Source organism: Pinus tabuliformis, chromosome J (genome assembly GCF_031772625.1).
Source record: "Pinus tabuliformis cultivar Carrire ecotype Pingquan chromosome J, CPIR1, whole genome shotgun sequence".
NCBI classification, from domain to species: Eukaryota; Viridiplantae; Streptophyta; class Pinopsida; order Pinales; family Pinaceae; genus Pinus; species Pinus tabuliformis.
Genome location: NC_142295.1, coordinates 215,401,393 through 215,420,334, shown reverse-complemented (window position 1 = coordinate 215,420,334; position 18,942 = coordinate 215,401,393). Strand labels below are relative to the sequence as shown.

At 41.0% G+C, this 18,942-nt stretch overlaps 1 protein-coding gene across 1 annotated transcript in view; it reads left to right on the top strand.

The window, feature by feature from the left end:
* The window catches only part of RECA1 (recA DNA recombination family protein), a 307,658-nt gene that overhangs the window by 157,696 nt on the left and 131,020 nt on the right, over positions 1 to 18,942 (top strand). The window contains exons 6-9 of the mRNA XM_089377501.1: positions 17,636 to 17,721; positions 17,822 to 17,947; positions 18,308 to 18,412; positions 18,542 to 18,598. Of these exons, the coding sequence (XP_089233627.1) occupies positions 17,636 to 17,721; positions 17,822 to 17,947; positions 18,308 to 18,412; positions 18,542 to 18,598 (374 nt within the window). The remainder of the gene's footprint in view (positions 1 to 17,635; positions 17,722 to 17,821; positions 17,948 to 18,307; positions 18,413 to 18,541; positions 18,599 to 18,942) is intronic.

Here is an 18,942-nt window from a genome sequence, read left to right as displayed (position 1 = left end):
TAAGCAACTGAAAAAGTCACCCAAAAACTGACATGTTGGTCAGTTTGGATGCCCCGTGATGCTGAAGCTACCTCTGCTGCTAATCTGTGCTGACCATCTGATGTTGCTGCGCTGCTATTGTATCTACTCTGCGCCTCCCACATTGCTGCAACACTCTATTGTGCTGCTTCAGACTTTGGCACTCTAGGTCTGCCACTGTGGCTCCATCATCCCTCTCACCAACTGACGCTCGTCATTCTGCTACTGTCATTAAGGGCTCCTGTAGTTGTATGTGATCCAAAAGTTTGGCTAGTTCAAGGATCCTGCCCCATCGTGTAGTCCTCCCGACTACAGCCCAATATCGCTGCACATCTTCTCTAGAGGTGCATGAGCACTCATGGCGCAATCCTCATCATTGTCCTCCTTGTTAGCTTTCGCTGGAGCAGCCTTTGATTCAGACTTCTCTTCCTTGCACTTCTTCCGAGGGCACTGAGTGGCGAAATGTCCCAGTTCCCCACATCTGAAGCATCTGACTTTGGGTATGTCTTTCTTTTTATTCTTTTGCTACCCTTGCTGTCTCGCTGATGCGAGAGTTGCATCCTCCTTTTCCTCCTTGGATTTGATTCCTTTACTGCTACTTCCTGCCTTGGTCAACCTTCTGATCTCTTCCTGTCAAAGAGCTACCCACATTCCTCCCAACTAGGGAGAGAAGACCTGCCCAAGATGCTCTAGACAAAGGTTTCCCAGTCTTCAGTGACTCCATTTAGTGCAATCTTGACCATGAATTCAGGATTTGGTTTAGACCCTACGAAAGTTAGCTGGTCTCGGATCCCTTGCAACATGAGAAGGAAGGGATCGATTTCTTCTCCCTTCTGCATCTGATACTGTCTCAGCTGGCTCTCAAGCAACATCTTCCATTCAACGGAAGATCCCTTGTACAAAGTGGTCAAGGCCTCCTACATTTCCCTTATTGTGTTCTTTTCAACAATATGTGGGACCACATGATACTTGACCTCGTCTAAGATCATGCACTTCACTTTTGCTTGAGCCTCCTTGTAATTCTTGAGAGGATCAACATCGACCCGAACAACAACGTCCTCAAGGCATAATCCTTGATGCGATTTTTGTCCAAGACTGCCAGGATCCTGGCCTTCCAGATGACAAAGTTGGATGCTCCATCCAATCTGTTCTGATACCTCAGTCCATTTACTGCCATCCCTGCTCAAATGAGTGTCAAACAAGCTCTCTTCTCCTTTCGCTGCTGCACCAACAAAAATCAGATCTGGATTTCTCTGGCGCTAGAAATCCTCTAAGGAACAAGTTCCCTCTAGACTCCCTTCGAGCCCTGATTTCCTTCACAAAAATCCTTTCGCCAAATAATGTCGTATCACCCCTTTCTGATCTGCCTTTGCTGCTGCTCAGTGACCCAAATCTAGATTTCTTTGGCAAGAAATTTGGTAAGGCAGTGACTCCTACCTTGGTTCAGTCTTCTCAGACACTGTTCTGCACCAACAACAACAACATCGCACTAGCACCTCAGATCTGATCTGCACTGCTCCCTCTGCCCCAAATGAAGAATCTGAGCTCCTCAAGCTCTGCGCAGTCATTGCGTGAGCTAGATCAACTCCTCCTGGCCACTACGTGACTCCTTCCCGATCCATAAAGATGACGTTGCTTTGCGTGAGCTTGATCTACCCCTCTGCTTCTGCATTGGTCCAGAGCGCTGATGCAGTCACTACGTGGGCTCCTCTTGGTTACTGCGTCACCCTCCCTTGGTTTAGAATGCTGATGCAGGAACTGCGTGAGCCTCTGCGTCACTTCTTTGGCAATGCCCTCACCCTTCCTCTGCGTTTCAGGCTCTGGAACAATGCTGTCACTCAGAACAACTGCCTCTCTACAGCAAATTTGTTGGATCTCCCGCCTAATGGCTTCATGTCCTATGATCTGCAATCACTTTGATACCATGTGAAAATTTCTGAATCTAGAAACATAAATCCTATTGCAGTGCCTGGTTTAACATCTCCTAATTGTTATTTCATTCAACAAGTTATTTAAATACATAAACATTGATGTAAACACTACTGCAATCTACACTGACATATAGATCATAAACTGAAGCAATAATTGAGACACACACACAAGGGACACCGTTATTTTTGGACAACACGTCTTCGGGAAAACCCTGAGTACAACAGGTTTCCTTTCACATCGGCTAACCTTACAGAGAAATCAAGGTAGCAAGGAATACATATGAGGGATTTACCTCGTTCTTCAAGTCACAGCTGATAAAGTGAGTGATTAGACACCCTCTCGGCAAACATTGCAAAGTCCCTATGCAATCACTGCGTGGGCGAGCGTCTTGCCACTAGAGAACTGCGTCTCCTCTTTCGCTGGATCGATTTGCTGGATGAAGACTGTTGTTTAGCCCTCCCGGCTTAGAACCTCACTTCTCCAATAAAATTTCGGACTACTAACGAATACTCTGCACTGCCACTACCAGAGCCCCTCCTGGACTGCGTTAGCTCTGCGTGAGCCCCTCCTAGGCTGCGTAGGCCTCTGCGTTGCCTTCTTGATGCTCAAGCTGCCTCTTTGCCACGTACTCTTTGGCTCAAAACTTCCTCTCCAATCCATATCTCTGCTTCTGCCCCTCTCACTACAACAGATCACTTGTCCGATTCTCTCAGCAAACCATGCCCCAGAAAATCAAACTAACTGATCAACTTGGTGTATCTCTAACTGACCCTCAAGCCTCTTCTTATACTTTTCCTGTTGATGAATCAACGGCTGAGATTAAGTCTCTAATCAATGGCTAAGATTAAATTAGACTTGATCCTCGTCTCTTAGAAGCTTCTCACCCATATTTTCATTAATACCCATTAATATTTTTATTTTCCTAAGTTTAGACCTAGGAACCCCATCAAAAATATTAATTATTTTAATAAAATACAATCTGTGTGGAATTTCTCCAAACGATTTCTGGGTCTTGGAGATCTCATGCGTTCTAGCCCCTCCACAAAATTTCGGAGCTAGAGCACATCCAATGCTACCCAAAATCAACACTAGCTTCCCACCTGGGCTTATAAACTCCATCTCTAACTTCTGCCAATCAGTGGTGACCCTCCCCAGTGAGTACAACCATTGGACACCCAACACTACGTTGGTGTCTGGGACATCAACCATGAAGAAATGATCAGTAACTGTGTAGTTCCCCATATTGTCATAGTCAAGCCAGGGACATACTTCATGCACTGCATGGTCCGGTCCCCTGGCACCAATACGAAGAACCCCTCAAAAGTCTCTGTGTGAATGCCCCTATGCTCCACCATCTAGGCATCGATAAAGTTGTGGGTGGCCCCACTGTCTACCAGGACTGACACTCGCCGCCCTTGTACTATCACCCTAATCTTGAGTGTCAAATACTTCGGTACTTCCAGAAGTGAAGCAAGGGCTCCCTCTGATGGGACAAATGGTTCTCGTCTAGGTGGTGGTGGTGTTCCTCCCGATGATGGTCCTCTCTTATCTCCCTGCTCTGCTACCATCTCTAATTCCTCATCCGGCTCATTGTTCGAATACACCTCAATATAATCGGCCTTGCCCTTAGTGCACTTGTGCCCGGGTGCCTAAGGCTCCTGGCACGTGCAACACAATTTCCTCCTCCTGAGGTCTCTCTAGTTCTCCTCGTCCATTTGTCCACGTCCCCCATCCCTCTAAGGTGGTCTAGTGTCTTGGTTCCCCTATGGGCAGTGGGTCTATTAGGGACGAAAGCCCAGGTCTTGGGCACTACGTCAATCATGTCCTGGGTCCTGGAGATAACATCCATCAATGATATAGGTTTGTAAGCCCTCACCTAGCCACGCAGTGGCTCAGCAAGCCCCTCCACAAACAACATGATCAATAGAGCCTCTGAGATGTTAGTCACCATCATGACCAATCTATGAAACTTCGTAATGTAGGCCTCTGCGCTGCTAGTTTGCCTCAGATGGGCTAACTCCCTGAAATGTAACTCTGGGTCCTTCTTGTCAAACCTCTCCAACAGCCTCCGAGTGAACTCTATGTAAGATGTGATGTGTATATATCCCAATGTGATTAGCGCATGGTACCACCACTTCTGGGCATCCCCCTCCAAGTGAAGAGCAACAAACCGGATAACATTGGTCTCTCGCATGGGGTTCAGGGGGAAGTATGCGTCTGAATTCTATCTAACCTCTGAACCCAATCTTTGGCTGAGCTCTTGGTGAACCCATCAAAGTTAGGGAGTGTAACCTTCCCTGCTATCTTCTCCATCTCCTGGTTAGTGGGCCCCCCTTAGTAGTGTGCTCCAACCCCAATAGTATGTCTCTCCTTGAGATGTCTGTACTCCCCAAAGAACATCACTCGCTTAATCCGGGCATCCATCCCATCATACTCGTCAATACCGGATGCAACTGAATTGACCAAGTCTGCAACCGGGTCTGGCTCCCTCTCCAGTTCTGGTTCATCCACAAAGTGAGGCATAGTGGGATGACCAACCTATCCACGCTAAGGAGTGTGTGGGGGCTGATAGGTACGACTGTCCCCTCCTGATCTGGAAACTCTATCTCTGTGGGGCTCCCCCTCGGGCCTCCATTCATCTGCAACCCATCCTTGTTGCATCGTGTCCATCATGAGCTGCCCTTGCCTCAACATTTGCGTATTGGTTCTCAACAATTCCTCTTGAACCTGATTTTGGCCCCCTTGCGTGGGCTACTCATCGTCTCCTTGGTTGTCCATCTAGCCTCTGGTATGTTCCACTTTAGTGTCTGAAAAGGATCTGGACCCTATTCTCTACCTCAACCCCTTCCTCTGCCTCTACCACAACCCCTTTGGAAAACCAACCCTTGATACCTTGGTGGCATTACCTAATCCTGCTCCCCACGCTGTCCAAGAACATATTCTGATACCATTTTATTATTGCTAATGGAAAAATTTACAGAGATAACAAAAACATGCAAGACAGTTCAACATAAAATTTTTTAGTGGACACCAATAGACCAAAATGCTCCCAAACACACCAAAATGGGCAATTTTATTATATATAATTGCTGGAGTACAATGTGAAATAGAAAGAGTGCACCTGGGCTTGCACAAGGCAAGATACAAGCCTCAGGTGGTCGATATATCAATGCCCAATTGCTGCAGGAGTTTATCTTCCAGAAATCTACGCTGGCCCTAGTAATTCTGCACTGCTGGCTGTGTTGAGACCCTAGTTTGATCCCTCAAATCTGCCCAGAAAATTCTACAAAATCTGAGATCCTTGTCAAAAATCTAGAAAAACCCAAAAAGGGTTTCCTCTAGTTTTGACGCTACAAAATTGACCCCAAATTCCCAACACTTCTCCATTGCCAGTAAATTTTAGTTTGCAAAAGTTCTGTCTTTGCTACCCTCCAAAATAGTGGAAAATCTCCCCTATGCTACTTTCTAACTCCCACACAACAACCTAGCTCCAAATACCTCTAACCAAGACTACCCATAACGGCTCCTCCTCAACTACTGCATAGGCTTGGGCAGTATTGCGTAAGTTTCAGGAAGGGAAGTTTGTGTTGAAAAGTGTAACTAGGTTCGATCTTCATAATGATGTGTAATTGCGATTCTATGTAATTGATGAAAAGAAGAAAAATAAAAATTATTATTATCCTTGTCTCATGGGTTTCATGAGCAAGGAATTTTATTTTTAGTGATGGCTCCCATTGTGAGCCTTTAGGATTTGTCATCTAGTCATAAAAGTCAATTTGAGTCTATGTCATGTATGAAGGACCCTTCTTAGGCATGTTACATTTTGTATGAGTCATTAGATAAGTATAAATAGCCCTCCAAGACAAGCACAAGCATCTCCCTTCAAGTCGGCTTCAAAAGGAATAATAATATCTCTCCAAAGGACACGTCGGCTCATCTTCATGTCAAGTCGGCTTATTATCATGGCAAACAACTATAAATAGGCCACTCGGCCTCATTTCAGAGCAAGGATTTTTGGTCAGCATCTGAAGTTAGCAAGTGGTGTGAAGATCAACGAAAGGGTCAAGAAAGACAGTCTTATGGCCAATGAAGTGAAGCAAAGGGAGAGCAAGGTCTGTATTGGATCTGTTTTGGTATACATTTGCGAAGGAGGAAGACTTTTGTTGCAGAAAGAGCTGAGAGGAATTACAGTCCTCTTAGGTAGCCAAGTTGGAAGTAGGACAAGTCTAAGAGGAAGCCGAGGCAAGCTAGAAGGAGTTCCTATTTAAAGAAGGCCTAATTCTAGGAGGCCGAAACTAGTGAAGATCTGAAGCAGAAGGTAGCCAAAGTTGAAGGGAGGTCTAGGAGAAGGAAGAAGCAGAAGGTTGACTATCACTGACTAAGGATCTCATCAAGGAGGCTTTTGTGTCTTGGTCTTGGAGTGGCAAATAGGTCAAGGGTCTTGGTCTTGGTATTCGTCAATTGGAATCTCTATAAGAAGAATAATTTGTTCGGGTTTTCCTCTCAAGTGGGAGAGGTTTTGGCCCTGACTGATAACCTATATTCCGAGTCTCTTGTCTCTTTATGGTTTATGCATTGGTCGCTGTTTGATGAAGAGGAACACTAACAATCTTAGGAAGATCCTATTCTAAGAAAGTAAAAAGCATTCACAAACAGTTACTAATAGACGAGAAATCACTTGCTCTCGATGCCCTAGATTTCTCAACAGTTCGTACTGATGAGATGACTACTTCTCTGCAAATTCTCTCCTCTCCTCCAACAAATTTTGAAATGGATTGCCCAACAACTATGGCTTCTAATTTTCGGCACCAACTCCCAAAGGACAACATAGCTCTAATTCTACATCCCAACTGAGCTAAAAAATTTTGTGGTACCTGTGCTATGCCTCTCCCTGCCTCCTCAAGACAACATTTCTAGGGTGGCACTCGTAGTCCACCGAAGAGAAGGGTGAATTTCCTCCTTGGGAAACACTGGTGCTCAACAACACTTTGTGACTTAACAACTTGAGCAACAATGTAGTTTGTCAAATGATCAAAAAGCCCCAAATGACGCTGCCTTCTTCTTATTTATATTCACTAGTCCTTTGCCTCATGTGGGTCCCTCCAATAATTTCTACCTCCTCTAAGCATTTCAAACTCCTTTACCAAGTGGTGCGTATTTTGTGAGAGAGTGGTCCCCACATTCCACTAAGAAATAAGAAGACTTTGACCGACTTTTCCCAAGTGCCTCTCCAAAAATTATTTTAGGCCCCAAAATGACAAAATTAACAAAATTGGGTTTTTATTTTAGCAAAATTTAGGAAGGGACATTATAGTTATTTGGATTTTCATAGTTTTTCTTATGGAAAAGTGTTCTTGCAAGGATTCGTTGGACATAGCTTGTATACAAGCAAACCTTTTCATATTTTAAATCTTTCAAATAGTGTTTCATTGATTCTATATTAGCTACTTGAGAGCATTTTCTAAACTAATGCAGGTGATGGGTTTCACCCCCATCACTTGATTTGGTTTCTTGTACATTATTTGTATTATATTTATTTGTTTTACATGTTCTCTCTACACTAATTTTCTCTTGATTTTGTAGCTCTAAGTTGGAGTGTTGGTGATAAGAGTATTGAAGAAAAATCACTCAAACTCTAACCATTGTCTTGTAGGACCTCCCAAGCTTATTCAAAGTTCATCTTCTAGGAGGCCGTGGGCATAGAAGGCTAGCTCCTCTTTCTTGCAAAGCTTCATTCACCATTGGAGGCTAAGCTTTGGAATACCAAGAGACATCTAACTCCTTCAATCTTGAGAGCATTCTCATTGTACTTACTTTAGTTTCTAATTTTATCTTTCAAGAAGGAAGTCTAGTGCTTGAAGAGCCTCTTATATTGTAAAGATTCCTCTTGAAGTTTTACTTGAGACCTTTTGGGAAGGTTTCTCATCTTTGTAACAATCTAATAAAAAACTTAGTTTTTCTTGTGGGAGCTTGGGTTTCACCCAAGGCATCATTTTCTCCTTATTTAGAAGAAGAAACATGTGGGTGGATGAACTTGCATCATTTTTCTTAGTTTTTATTTTTGCATGCCTTAAGAATTAACACAATCTCACCATCACAATCTAACTTTCTAAATTTAATTTTGCTACTAGTTCCCATTTTATGCATTTGAAGTTTTTCTTTTAAGTACAACTTGGAATTTCACTTTTTAGAACAACTTACTTCATTATATGCAAGCATTTCAATTCATGTGGCAAAGTTAGATTTAGTTAATTTGACAATTTGTTTCATGCTTGCCTCACTATAGGCTCATTTGGTTACTTGCTCATTTATTTTAAGTTATTTGCTCACTTTGCAAGCATTTCATACTTTGAAGCTTCATCTCATTTCATTGCTTTAGTTGGTGGATCATTGATATATCATGTGTTAAAGCACTTACTCTGAGCAACTTACAATCTTATGTGCTTATGAAGCTTATGTCTTGTATCTTGTATATTTTGAGCAATTATCTAAGTTATCTCATTGTGCATATTTCCAATTATTTGAGGCATTTATTTTTACAGGCACTGATAAACTTGCATTTCATTTAAGCATATTAGCATCGCTGACATCTCTAATGAAAATTTACCTCCAAGCATAAGCTTGATTGAAAGACATCTCTTAGGGACACTTTTCTTTCATCAACTTGAGGGACATAGACCTTCTTACATGGTTAACACAATGACCTTGCAGTCGTTAGAGCCATAGTCTCTGCTGTGCGAGAGGCATCGAGTGTGTTGGATATTCCAAGGGAGGTATCGTTAATATAGCCTTGGCTGTCTTTCCTTGGATCTCATTCCACAACTTACATAAGAGATTTGTTTCAAAAACAGACGAAAGAAAGGTCATATCTAAACTAGGCATTGAGATAAAATTAACCAAGATAATTGCATTCAATCTTAGTTTAAGAGCATTTCATGCTAATACATTTTACTATTTTATTTGCAAATTATTCATGTACTTGTCATTGATGAAAATGTTTTGAATTGATTATCTTATGTAGGCAAGTATCATCTTGTTCATTTTTGCATGTAAAGTTTTAACTTTTTTCATTTGCAAGTCATTCTATATTACTTCCTTACATGCTTTGGATTCGTGAATGATTGTATATTTTGAAAGCATTTCTTGAAAACATAGTTTATGTCTTGCATGTGATATCATATCTCGCTAACATGTTTTGTTTGATTGATAGGGTTACTTGTATTTCAATTTGAAACACTTCATTTTTCTTGAACAAGTATTACTTATTTTAAGCAATATTGAAGGCATTGGTTTTAAACTGTTATGTATGCTAATCTTTGATTCATATGTTGATGGTTATATATTTCATTTCATATTGCTCATTATATTTGCTCATAATCTCAAGTAATCCAAATTTGACATCTCTTAGAAACTTCACATCCCCCCTTTTAGCTTAGTTTTCCATTTAGGGACCACCCCCCTTAGCTTATCTAGGAAAGAGCTTAAATGGAGAGAGAGTTGGGAATAGGTGACAACCCCATCTCTTAAATTTTCCACCAACCACACCTTGTGGAGTTAAGGGCTTTTCTCGCTACCCTAGGTGTGTGATAGGCGACAACACTCTCGACGCTGATTTTGCTACTGCAAAACCCTTCTGCGTCCAAGCAAGGAATCTGCTTAGCGAAAATCTGATATGCTTCACCAGAACTTCTTTCGAGCTTTGCTACTACCTGCTAGAATTGTTCCTAGGCTTTGCGAATTTTTCCTGCCACCTGCACTAGAAAAATATAACCCTCTATCCAATAGTTCGAATTGCTAAGCCAACTTCTGCGCAAATTTAGAAATCATGCTGCCAAACTCCCACTGAATCTGGACGATTTCTGCTTTTTGCTTCTAAGCTTCCCACCTGATCAGTCTTGCTCTGATACCATGTGAAAATTTCGCTACGAAATTATTCTATGGTTGAGAAAGTTGCGCTACGAAATTTTATTGCAGCGACTCGTATTATCCCTTCTAACTGTTAATTAAATTAACAGTTTATTGCTACAACAACAACAAAATAACCACACTGCAATCTTCACAAAAAACACTGCGGAAAATAATAGCGTTGGAAATTGAGAAATATTCTAGCACACAAACATAAAAAAATTGACACAGTTATTTTTGGACAAATGTCCTCGAGAAAACCCAACTTGGGAAAATGGTCCAACAATTGAGGGTTTTATATTATTAAGCAACAATGAAAATATGTGTACAATCTATGGATGCCCAACTAGCAATCCAATCAGCAAAATAAACTGGCCGAAATATCTGTGAGGAAAATACCTCAACACCACGCCTGATCCTGCTCCAACAACTGACCAAACTAGCTAGTCGTTTTGCCTCTGTGTGAGCCTCCGTGCAGTGGTTGCGCATACCCCAACTTGCTAAGCTTGGAACTACAAGGAAAAATGACATCCTAGCTGACTTTGCCTCCGGGAGAAATTCGCTTGGCCTCCTGGAGAATTTCCGGACCAACAACAACTGAATTTCTCTTCCCTTCAGCAAAATTGATCTCCCTCTAAAGCTATCTGTGCTGCCTCTGTGCAACTTCTCTGGGAAATACGACCCTTCTGTTGCTGACTCTCCAGATCTGGAAAACTTCCTCCGGATTCATTGTCTCTGCCCCTCTCTATCTCTGCTTCCCTTCTCTGGCTCAAATTCTTCCGACAATTGCTACTGCTCTTTGGAAATCGAACTGCCTAAGGAAATCGATCTCAATTGTGTGTGTTCACCATCTACCTATCGACTTCTTCTTATAATCTTTTGTTGGGACTCTAATGGCTAAGATTAGATCTTAATGGATGACTAAGATTATTTCCTAGTCGATCCGTGTGAGCTTCTAGATAATTCGCACGTTATCTCAATTAATTCTGATTTATTAACCAGATTTCCTAAGTTTAGACTTAGGAAATATTAAAAAATAGGTTAATAATCTAATTGAGACACTTCTAGGTGGAATTTCCAGAAATGATTTCTGGGTTATGGAGAACTCTCGTGTTTTAGCCTTTCCACAAAGTTTTGAGACAAGAACACCTCTAGGCTCTGATGCTATAAAAAAATAACTCTCTTAGGTCTTACCATCAAGGCCAAAATTCTAAAGGAACAATTTCAAGATTTCATGGTTGGTGGGATTGCAACATTTTCATTAGATTCTATCATGTATGAAGGTATGGGATTGGAATTTAGTCAAGAACTTTAAGCCCTTTATGTGCCTTGATGTTGGTGATATTGATTATTGGACAACTGTGTTTCGACCTTAGCAAAAATGCACCATTCACTCAAGCGAAAATCATTGATTAGGCACGTTAAGTTTTTCTTCCATATTTCAAAGCTTGGATTAGTTAGTTTCATCAAAATTGGGTGGTGTTGGCTAATGTCCATGTTGCCGCAAAATCTAGCAGGCCTTGGAGAGGGGGCACCCTACAAGTCTAAAACTAGAGCAAGTGACAACAATGGGGTGATGGCCCACTGTGACCATTGCCAAAACCCCTTGTTCTTTATGGATTTTCACTAGTGGGAGGATTCTCGGTATGTGAGAAGGTCATCTAATATATATTCTAAGGTTAGGGTTTAAGGTCACACAATGAGGGATTCTATAAGAAAGTCACGATTTAGAGTCAAGGCTCTAATAGGAGGCAATTTGCTTTCTTTATAGAGACCTATAAAATTAGGCACAAGACTTAGGGCTTGATTAATAAGCTGAGTGTTGAGATGGCCAATGGTCAAGGCAAGGAGAAGGGTTTCCAACAATGTATATCAGTGAAATCAAGGCACATGAAACCCTAAAAAAGCCCTCAAGTTGAAGCAAGATTAGACTAGGGTTTACCTTAGGGCAAACAACTAGGGAAAATAAATTTATGGACGAGATTGAAGTGGATGCCCACCAAAAGAATGGATTTTGTGGCAAATACACTCCTCTTGATGTTTAAGCTCTTTAATGCGAAAAATATTCCTTGCCTAGAGATTCACACCAAGTCCTAGTTAGTGAGCTTGGTCTTAAAGGGGACGAATTAGAGAGAGAAGAGTTTATGGATAAGATGTGTTTGATCACCAACAAAATGGACCAATCACTTGTTCCTTGGGAGTATGCAATCTATGATTTGATAGGACAACCAACAAGTTCCTAAGGAGGTTGAAATCTTGATGCCCTAGCACCAAAACTCAAGCGATTATCTATGCAATAAATAATGGAATTTTCATGGAAAAACTAGTAAAATTTGACCATTAGTATATTCATTCACATGTTATTCATGAGTAATGCATGCAATAGTGATATCTAGATAACATTCAATAAATTTTCAACAAATTAGGGCACAATAACAAACCCTAGATTCAACATATTCCATACATTAGACATATGAAATAAAATATTCAACAATAGGTACACTTACAAGATAACATGCAAAGAGATTCCATCCATTTGATCCAAAGAATAGCTCCAAAGATAAACAAATCAACTCCAAATGTCAAAATGCATTCATAGATCCGAATTCTCCACAAGAAAATAAGGCCAAATTAGCTCAAGGGGCGGAATTACACAAGTTATGATGATGATTTGCAAGAATGTATCCCTCCTCTATGTATATGAGGAGTTCGAATGGCTAATTTAGCCTAATGCTACCTAAAACAATAAAATAATGTGCCAATCACCAAGCCGAGCAAATAACCAATGATAAAAATCAACTCTTGCCCACAGGTAGGAGCCATAGGAGAGAAAATGATGACATCATCCATGAGTGAGCCCTTCTATGGCTAGCGTTGAGGGTTCTTGGTGCTAAGATGTGAGTAGAGGTCTTCTAAAATTACCTACTAAGGGTTGGCCCTTAGGTCTCTGTCAATGCTCTTTTGTGGACCCCAATTTTCATCTTGGGGCACAAAAGTGGTCTCATGGATCTCCAGGTGGTTAAAGTGTTTGTGTCTGCTCCAATGTTTGGGTCTCTCAAGGTGGTGCTAGCCCTCCCATGTCTCAAGGTGTGAGATCATCCTCCTCTGGGTCTGGATCAACTGCCAAACCTCTAATAGTGCTAAGCCGATTGGGGGCATGTGTTAGTTTTTGGTAGCATCGGATGTGCTCTAGCCATGAAAATTGGTGGCGAGGCTAAAGAACCTAGAAATCGTTTGGTGAAATTCCACACGGATTGTATTTTATTAAAATAATTAATATTTTTAATGGGGCTCCTAAGTCTAAACGTATGAAAATTAAAGTATTAATGGGTATTAATCAAAATATGGGTGAGAATGTTTTAGAAAGCGGATCAAGTCAAGTTTTAATCTTCGCTGTTGATTAGAGACTTAATCTCAGCCGTTGAAATCTCAACAAGAAAAATATAAGGAGGTGGCTTGGGGTTCATTTAGAAACACCCACCGCGAGAACGAATTGATCTAGAGTTTGCAATTTCCGGGGCTTGGAAGCTGAGAAATTTGAACTAAGTGATCATTCTGCAGTAGAGGGGCAGGGATAGTTAGGGAATACTGGGTAGAGAGGCGGAGAGCCATTAGTGGAGGCAGCGCAACACCTAGAGGGACTAATGCTAGGCTAGTATGGTCCCACGCAGGACTGACACTGAACTAGGGAGAGCCAGCGCAGAGGAGACATTGCCCTCCCACAAAAATCTGGAACAATCGGGGAGCTGCCGGAACAGCAGGGGAAGGTTGACACAGAAGCCCCAGGAGGCAGAAGGGACTGCGCAGAGCTGACGTAGAGCTTGTAAGAATGACGCAGGGCCTAAGCAGGGCCAACACAAAGATAACCAGGGTTAGCCAGTTCTGTTGCTGGATCAGCCAAACCTGCCGGGTAAAGTGAGGTAATCTCACTCAGTTTTCTGCCATTATATTTTTCTCTGTGACTGGATTGCTGAGAGGGCATCCAACATTGTATTCAGAACTACTGCTTGATAATATAAAACCCTCAGAGCTGTTGAACTGGTTTCCCCGCATTGGGTTTTTCCGGGGACTATTTTGTCCAAAAATAACGGTGTCCTATGTATCTTGTTCTTTGCTTAGTTTTTTGTTTCATGTAATCAAATTAAATTGGTGTAGGCTGCAGAAGTAATTTACTTCAGTATTATTCAGAAAATAACTTGATAATGTATATTAAAATCAAGTAGGAGAAGTAAATTTAGTTTTGCTGCAGTAGGGGTTCCTTGAGTATAGGATTTTTCACAGCGTGTTGGGTCCAGGTGCATCATCCCATAAAAGTCATCAATATAGGGAAAAGTGTTGCAACGCTGTGGGTGCTAGAGGTGCCCATGGGTATGTATGATGCTCTCCTGTTGCTTGGAATCCCATGGCTCTTGACACCAAACTTGTGGGTCTCAATATGCTCCTCTAAAAGACTTGGGTCCCAATTAAGTTGCCCAAGCCATGGTTATGGAACCACCTGACAATTACACACAATATCTAGTGCTAGCAACTACGTCATTAGGTACATCTAATCATTTTTTGCATCTAAGTAAACCAAGCGTGAAAGTAATGGGAAATTTGACAATCCAAATGAGGCTCCCGTTCCAAAATTAAGACTTTAACTGGCAATGGTGTTACCTCCCTAGTTAGTAGTGGCTAATAGACCACCCTATTAAGTGTTTCTAGCTCCCCAAGGGAAGTGGCGTGTCCTAGGTCCACCCTTCAATTGATAGGTGCCATGTGAATAATGGTGGAACAGAGGGGAGAAGACTTCATGGCCAAGTGCCATGGTCAAAGGGACCAACAATGATGGGCTCCTCATCATGAGTGTATGGATGTGGGGAGATAGCAATCATGGATGCATGAGTTATCAACTTGGCCTTTGTTATTCCACCCCTCTTGTGCGGCTCTTACTTTTTTTTGACTTTTCTTTGTTTTACTGCTTGTAGCTCAAAGGGTTAGAGTTTGCTTTTTATGATGTATAGCAATTATTACCCCCTTAATGATGAGGCAACTCATTGTCCATCAGGGGTAGGGATATGCAAGGGTTCCTTCTCATAATATGAAGAGCAACATGTGCTCATGAATCGGGTGATGGCCTTAATGGGCGAGGTAGAGCTCTTGGTAGGCTTTTTCCCACGTATGTGTATGTTCCAACCATCTTTTGCATTTTGATCTTGTTTTGTTTTTGCGTGTGGCCATCATATGCTTTTATCTTGTTCTTTTAACTGCATCAACCTCCTAGGACAAAGTTCTGGGCCCTACTCAGGTGTCAGGATGTAAGGTGCCGAATCCCAGAGAAGCAGTGGTCAGTTGAACCCGAAGAAGGGAGGTGGAGTATAGGGTTTATAATGTAAGATGGAAAGTGGTAAGTGTGGAATAGGGAGAGATGGGATTATGTTATCTCAATCGGTGATTTCCAAGCAGTGCATCTCCTATGCTTATTGGGCCATTAGGGGAGGTCCTAGTGGACTAGGATGAAAGATTAACCCCCCATTTAAGGTGAGTGAACAAGATTACAGTCAAAACCCCTCTTTCTTCCAGGTTATCCCACAATCCATGTCAAATGCCCAAATACTAATACGCGTAAGCACCTGATTACAAAATGAATAAAGTATCTTTTGATTGGAAACCCACCTTCCAACATGTGCTCTTGCCAAATGGGCGAGGAAACATATGATTGGTGCAGGTGGCAGAGATATGAGTGGCACAATGTCATCGAGTAGTAGTGGCTATTGGCTGCCTGACTGGAAGAGATGATTGCATAAAAATTTCTCCCAAGGGGTCACCCGTTGTTGGTGGGTAACAGACCCTAGAGGATTGAGGTAAAGGCAAAGGGTGATACTAATGATGAAAATCCCAATATAAGTGATGGTGGAAAATTGTTTTAAATTTATGATTGTTATTTAAATATTCTTTCTCATTTATTTATAACTCTTTCTTTACAAGTTTCAATATAATGTACTATTTATAAAATAACACGTTACATATATACATATTTGAGCTAGGATTTTCTTGGTTTTCCCTAGCTAGAGGTTTGGGGAGCTCGTGGATTGTACCAACCTTATTATAAGGCTAACTTGCATGATACAGGGAAACAGGTACATGTTTTGGAAATGGAAACGCATTGGAAATGTGAGCCCCCAAAAATTCGGAAACAAGGAATAAGCATGCATCACACAAACACGCACTCCAAGGCAAAGATGTCTCCTCTTTCTTTTCTTCTCTAAGTACAACTTATTGTTTCATGTTAAAACCCTAATCTCCAAATCCCCAAGGGATGAAACCTTACCTTAGTCTTCAAGATACTCCAAGAATCTCAGGAAGCCCTACTTTTCCAAGTGAGGAGAGATTGATCACAAGAACAAACAATAATGAATGAGTGAATGGACTCTCTCCTTTTTCTATATACATGAGAGTTAAGGAAGGCCAAGAACACATGTGGGCCAATGCCCTTACAAACAACCTATAGTAATCACATGTAAGCTAACACACGTGAAGTGATACACTCCTTGGGTACACATGTCAAGCTCCAAGTTGATGTTGTCCATAGGTAAGGCTCCAAATGCAAGGTCTCTCCATAAGGTGCGTCCAACACTTCTCTTGCAAGCCTCCAAAGATTCATCAATCCTCCTAAGCCATGTAAGCCGTTGAGTCCAGCCCCCCTACGTGAACACTGTTGCAACCCAAGTTTCCCCTAGCCAACTCAAAGACCTGATATAGGAAATCAAGCTACCTTGTGCTATCTAGAGCCCATTGCCCTCCTTCAGGAAGCAAAATGCTCCTCCTAAGTAGGGCATTCTCCAAGAAACTATCTCAATGTGGCCATCATGTAGAATGCCACTCAAGTAGTCAGGAGATGTCCAATGGCCTAGGGAAGAATGCCAAGTAAGCATTCATTTGAGGTCAAGCAACCATTGATTAAGCCTTCTCCAATGTGAAAGTCGATCACAGGCCATCTTTGATGTGCAAATACATCATGGACCATCCAGGTGTTGAATATACACCATGTATCCCAGATCTTATGAAACAACCCCAAACATGGTGTAAAGATTTGCATAGTAACCTAAAAACTAATGAAATATTGGTTAGAAATGGCTCATAAGTTGTTTATTGATATACAATAAGAGGTTGGGGCACCTTCCCCCATGAGGGGGATACAGTGCCACATAAATGCCCAGGTCTGCCTTGACCACCTTGAATAATGTTAACTAGCTTTGCTATTAAACCATAGTCTAGTAAAATACAATGATGGAATGCTTAGCCATAATGTCAAGTAACCACAAATAAATATTAACATGATTTCAGCATCAAATTGATTTGAGATTTAAGTAGAAGTAACAAAAATTACTGTCCTAGAATGTATTAGAACCATTTAGAAGTAGAAAAAAAATTGATCACCAAATTTTCATCTTGGTAGAGGTTATTTTATAAAACATTTAAATTAATATCCCAAATATTATTAAGCTGACCCTGGAAACCTAACCACACAGATTTCTTTTAGTTGACATTTAATTTTGATCTTTAATATCATTTTTTGCTGTTTCAAAAGTTTGACCATAATTGATTAAAAGTAAGTTACTTACTTTCTTCGTATGTTGTATTCATCAAGAATGAAAATTTCTGTGTTTCTTTCATGACACCGTACAGTTACTTTCTTTCTTCATATGTTGTATTCATCAAGAATGAAAATTTGTGGTTCTTTCATGACACCGTACAGTCCCTAATCTACCATATTTGATCTAACTTGTGTTTGCCTCAGCTGCTGATCGTATGTGCAGGTCTGGAGCTGTGGATCTGATTTGCATTGATTCTGTTGCTGCTTTGGCCCCCAGGGCTGAAATTGAAGTACGTAGTGCTATTATATTTATTTTTCTCTGATCAGAATGATCAAAATTAGATTTTGATTTATTACTAACCATCAGTTTCATAAATGTGGCTGTTCAAGGGGGAAATAGGGACACAGCAAATTGGCCTACAAGCACGTCTGATGAGCCAAGCATTGCGTAAAATGTCAGGCAATGCTTCTAAAGCTGGCTGTACTCTTATATTTCTCAATCAAATTCGACATAAGGTAGACATTGTTTTTTTTTTTAAATTTAAATTTATTTTATTTTATAACCCCAATAAAACCTTACAGGGAAGCTGAAGGGGTGTTTCCCTACATTTGTGGATTGCATCCTTAGTAAACCAATCAGTGTAGATTAGTCCATCTCACCCAAGGGGATCGAACTGGGAATGTGCTGGTGCAGAACTAACCAAATGCCCAGCAACAGTGGTGACAAGTGGTGGGGTTAACCCCTTGGGTTAAAGATGGGTTTCTTTCATTGGAACTATGTTCCTATTTATATTTGTTTCTACTGGGCTGGTGCTCTTCTTGCCCGTTCCTTTCTCTTGATTGATACTGTAAAAAATACAACTGTATTGCTTACAGATTGGTGTATTCTATGGAAGTCCGGAAGTTACTAGTGGGGGCATTGCTTTAAAATTCTTTGCATCACTCCGTCTTGAAATCCGTTCTGCTGGGAAAATAAAGTCTGTAAGCCCGACATCCCTCCAGTGCCTTGTTTTTTCAATAAGCTATTGACTTGTATCTGGTATTGATATGGTATTATCGTTTGTTTTTAAATAACATTTCTAAAAGGAGTCGTGTTTGTTTTAATTGCAGCTTAAAGGAGATGAAGACATTGGAGTAAGAACTCGTGTAAGAGTGCAGAAAAGCAAGGTACTTTCAAAAGCAATCTATACTTAACAATACAGTTGCATATTTGTTCAATTTCATTCCATATTCTCTCAGACAAGGGTGGAGATAGTTTATGGAATCCACTGTTAATATGTTGACCATACATTTGCTTATCATCCTCTTGATTGTATTGGGTCACTTGTGGATGTCAGAATGTTTTTTCTCTCTCACATATAGAAGGTTTCATATATGGCTTTTTAGACAAGAAACTGATACTTTAGTGCTAAAAGAAACCTACCATACCTACTCAATCCATATATGCAAATGAAATGTTAAGTATATTGGCAAGGACTAAAGATAAATTACATAACTTCATAAGAATAATA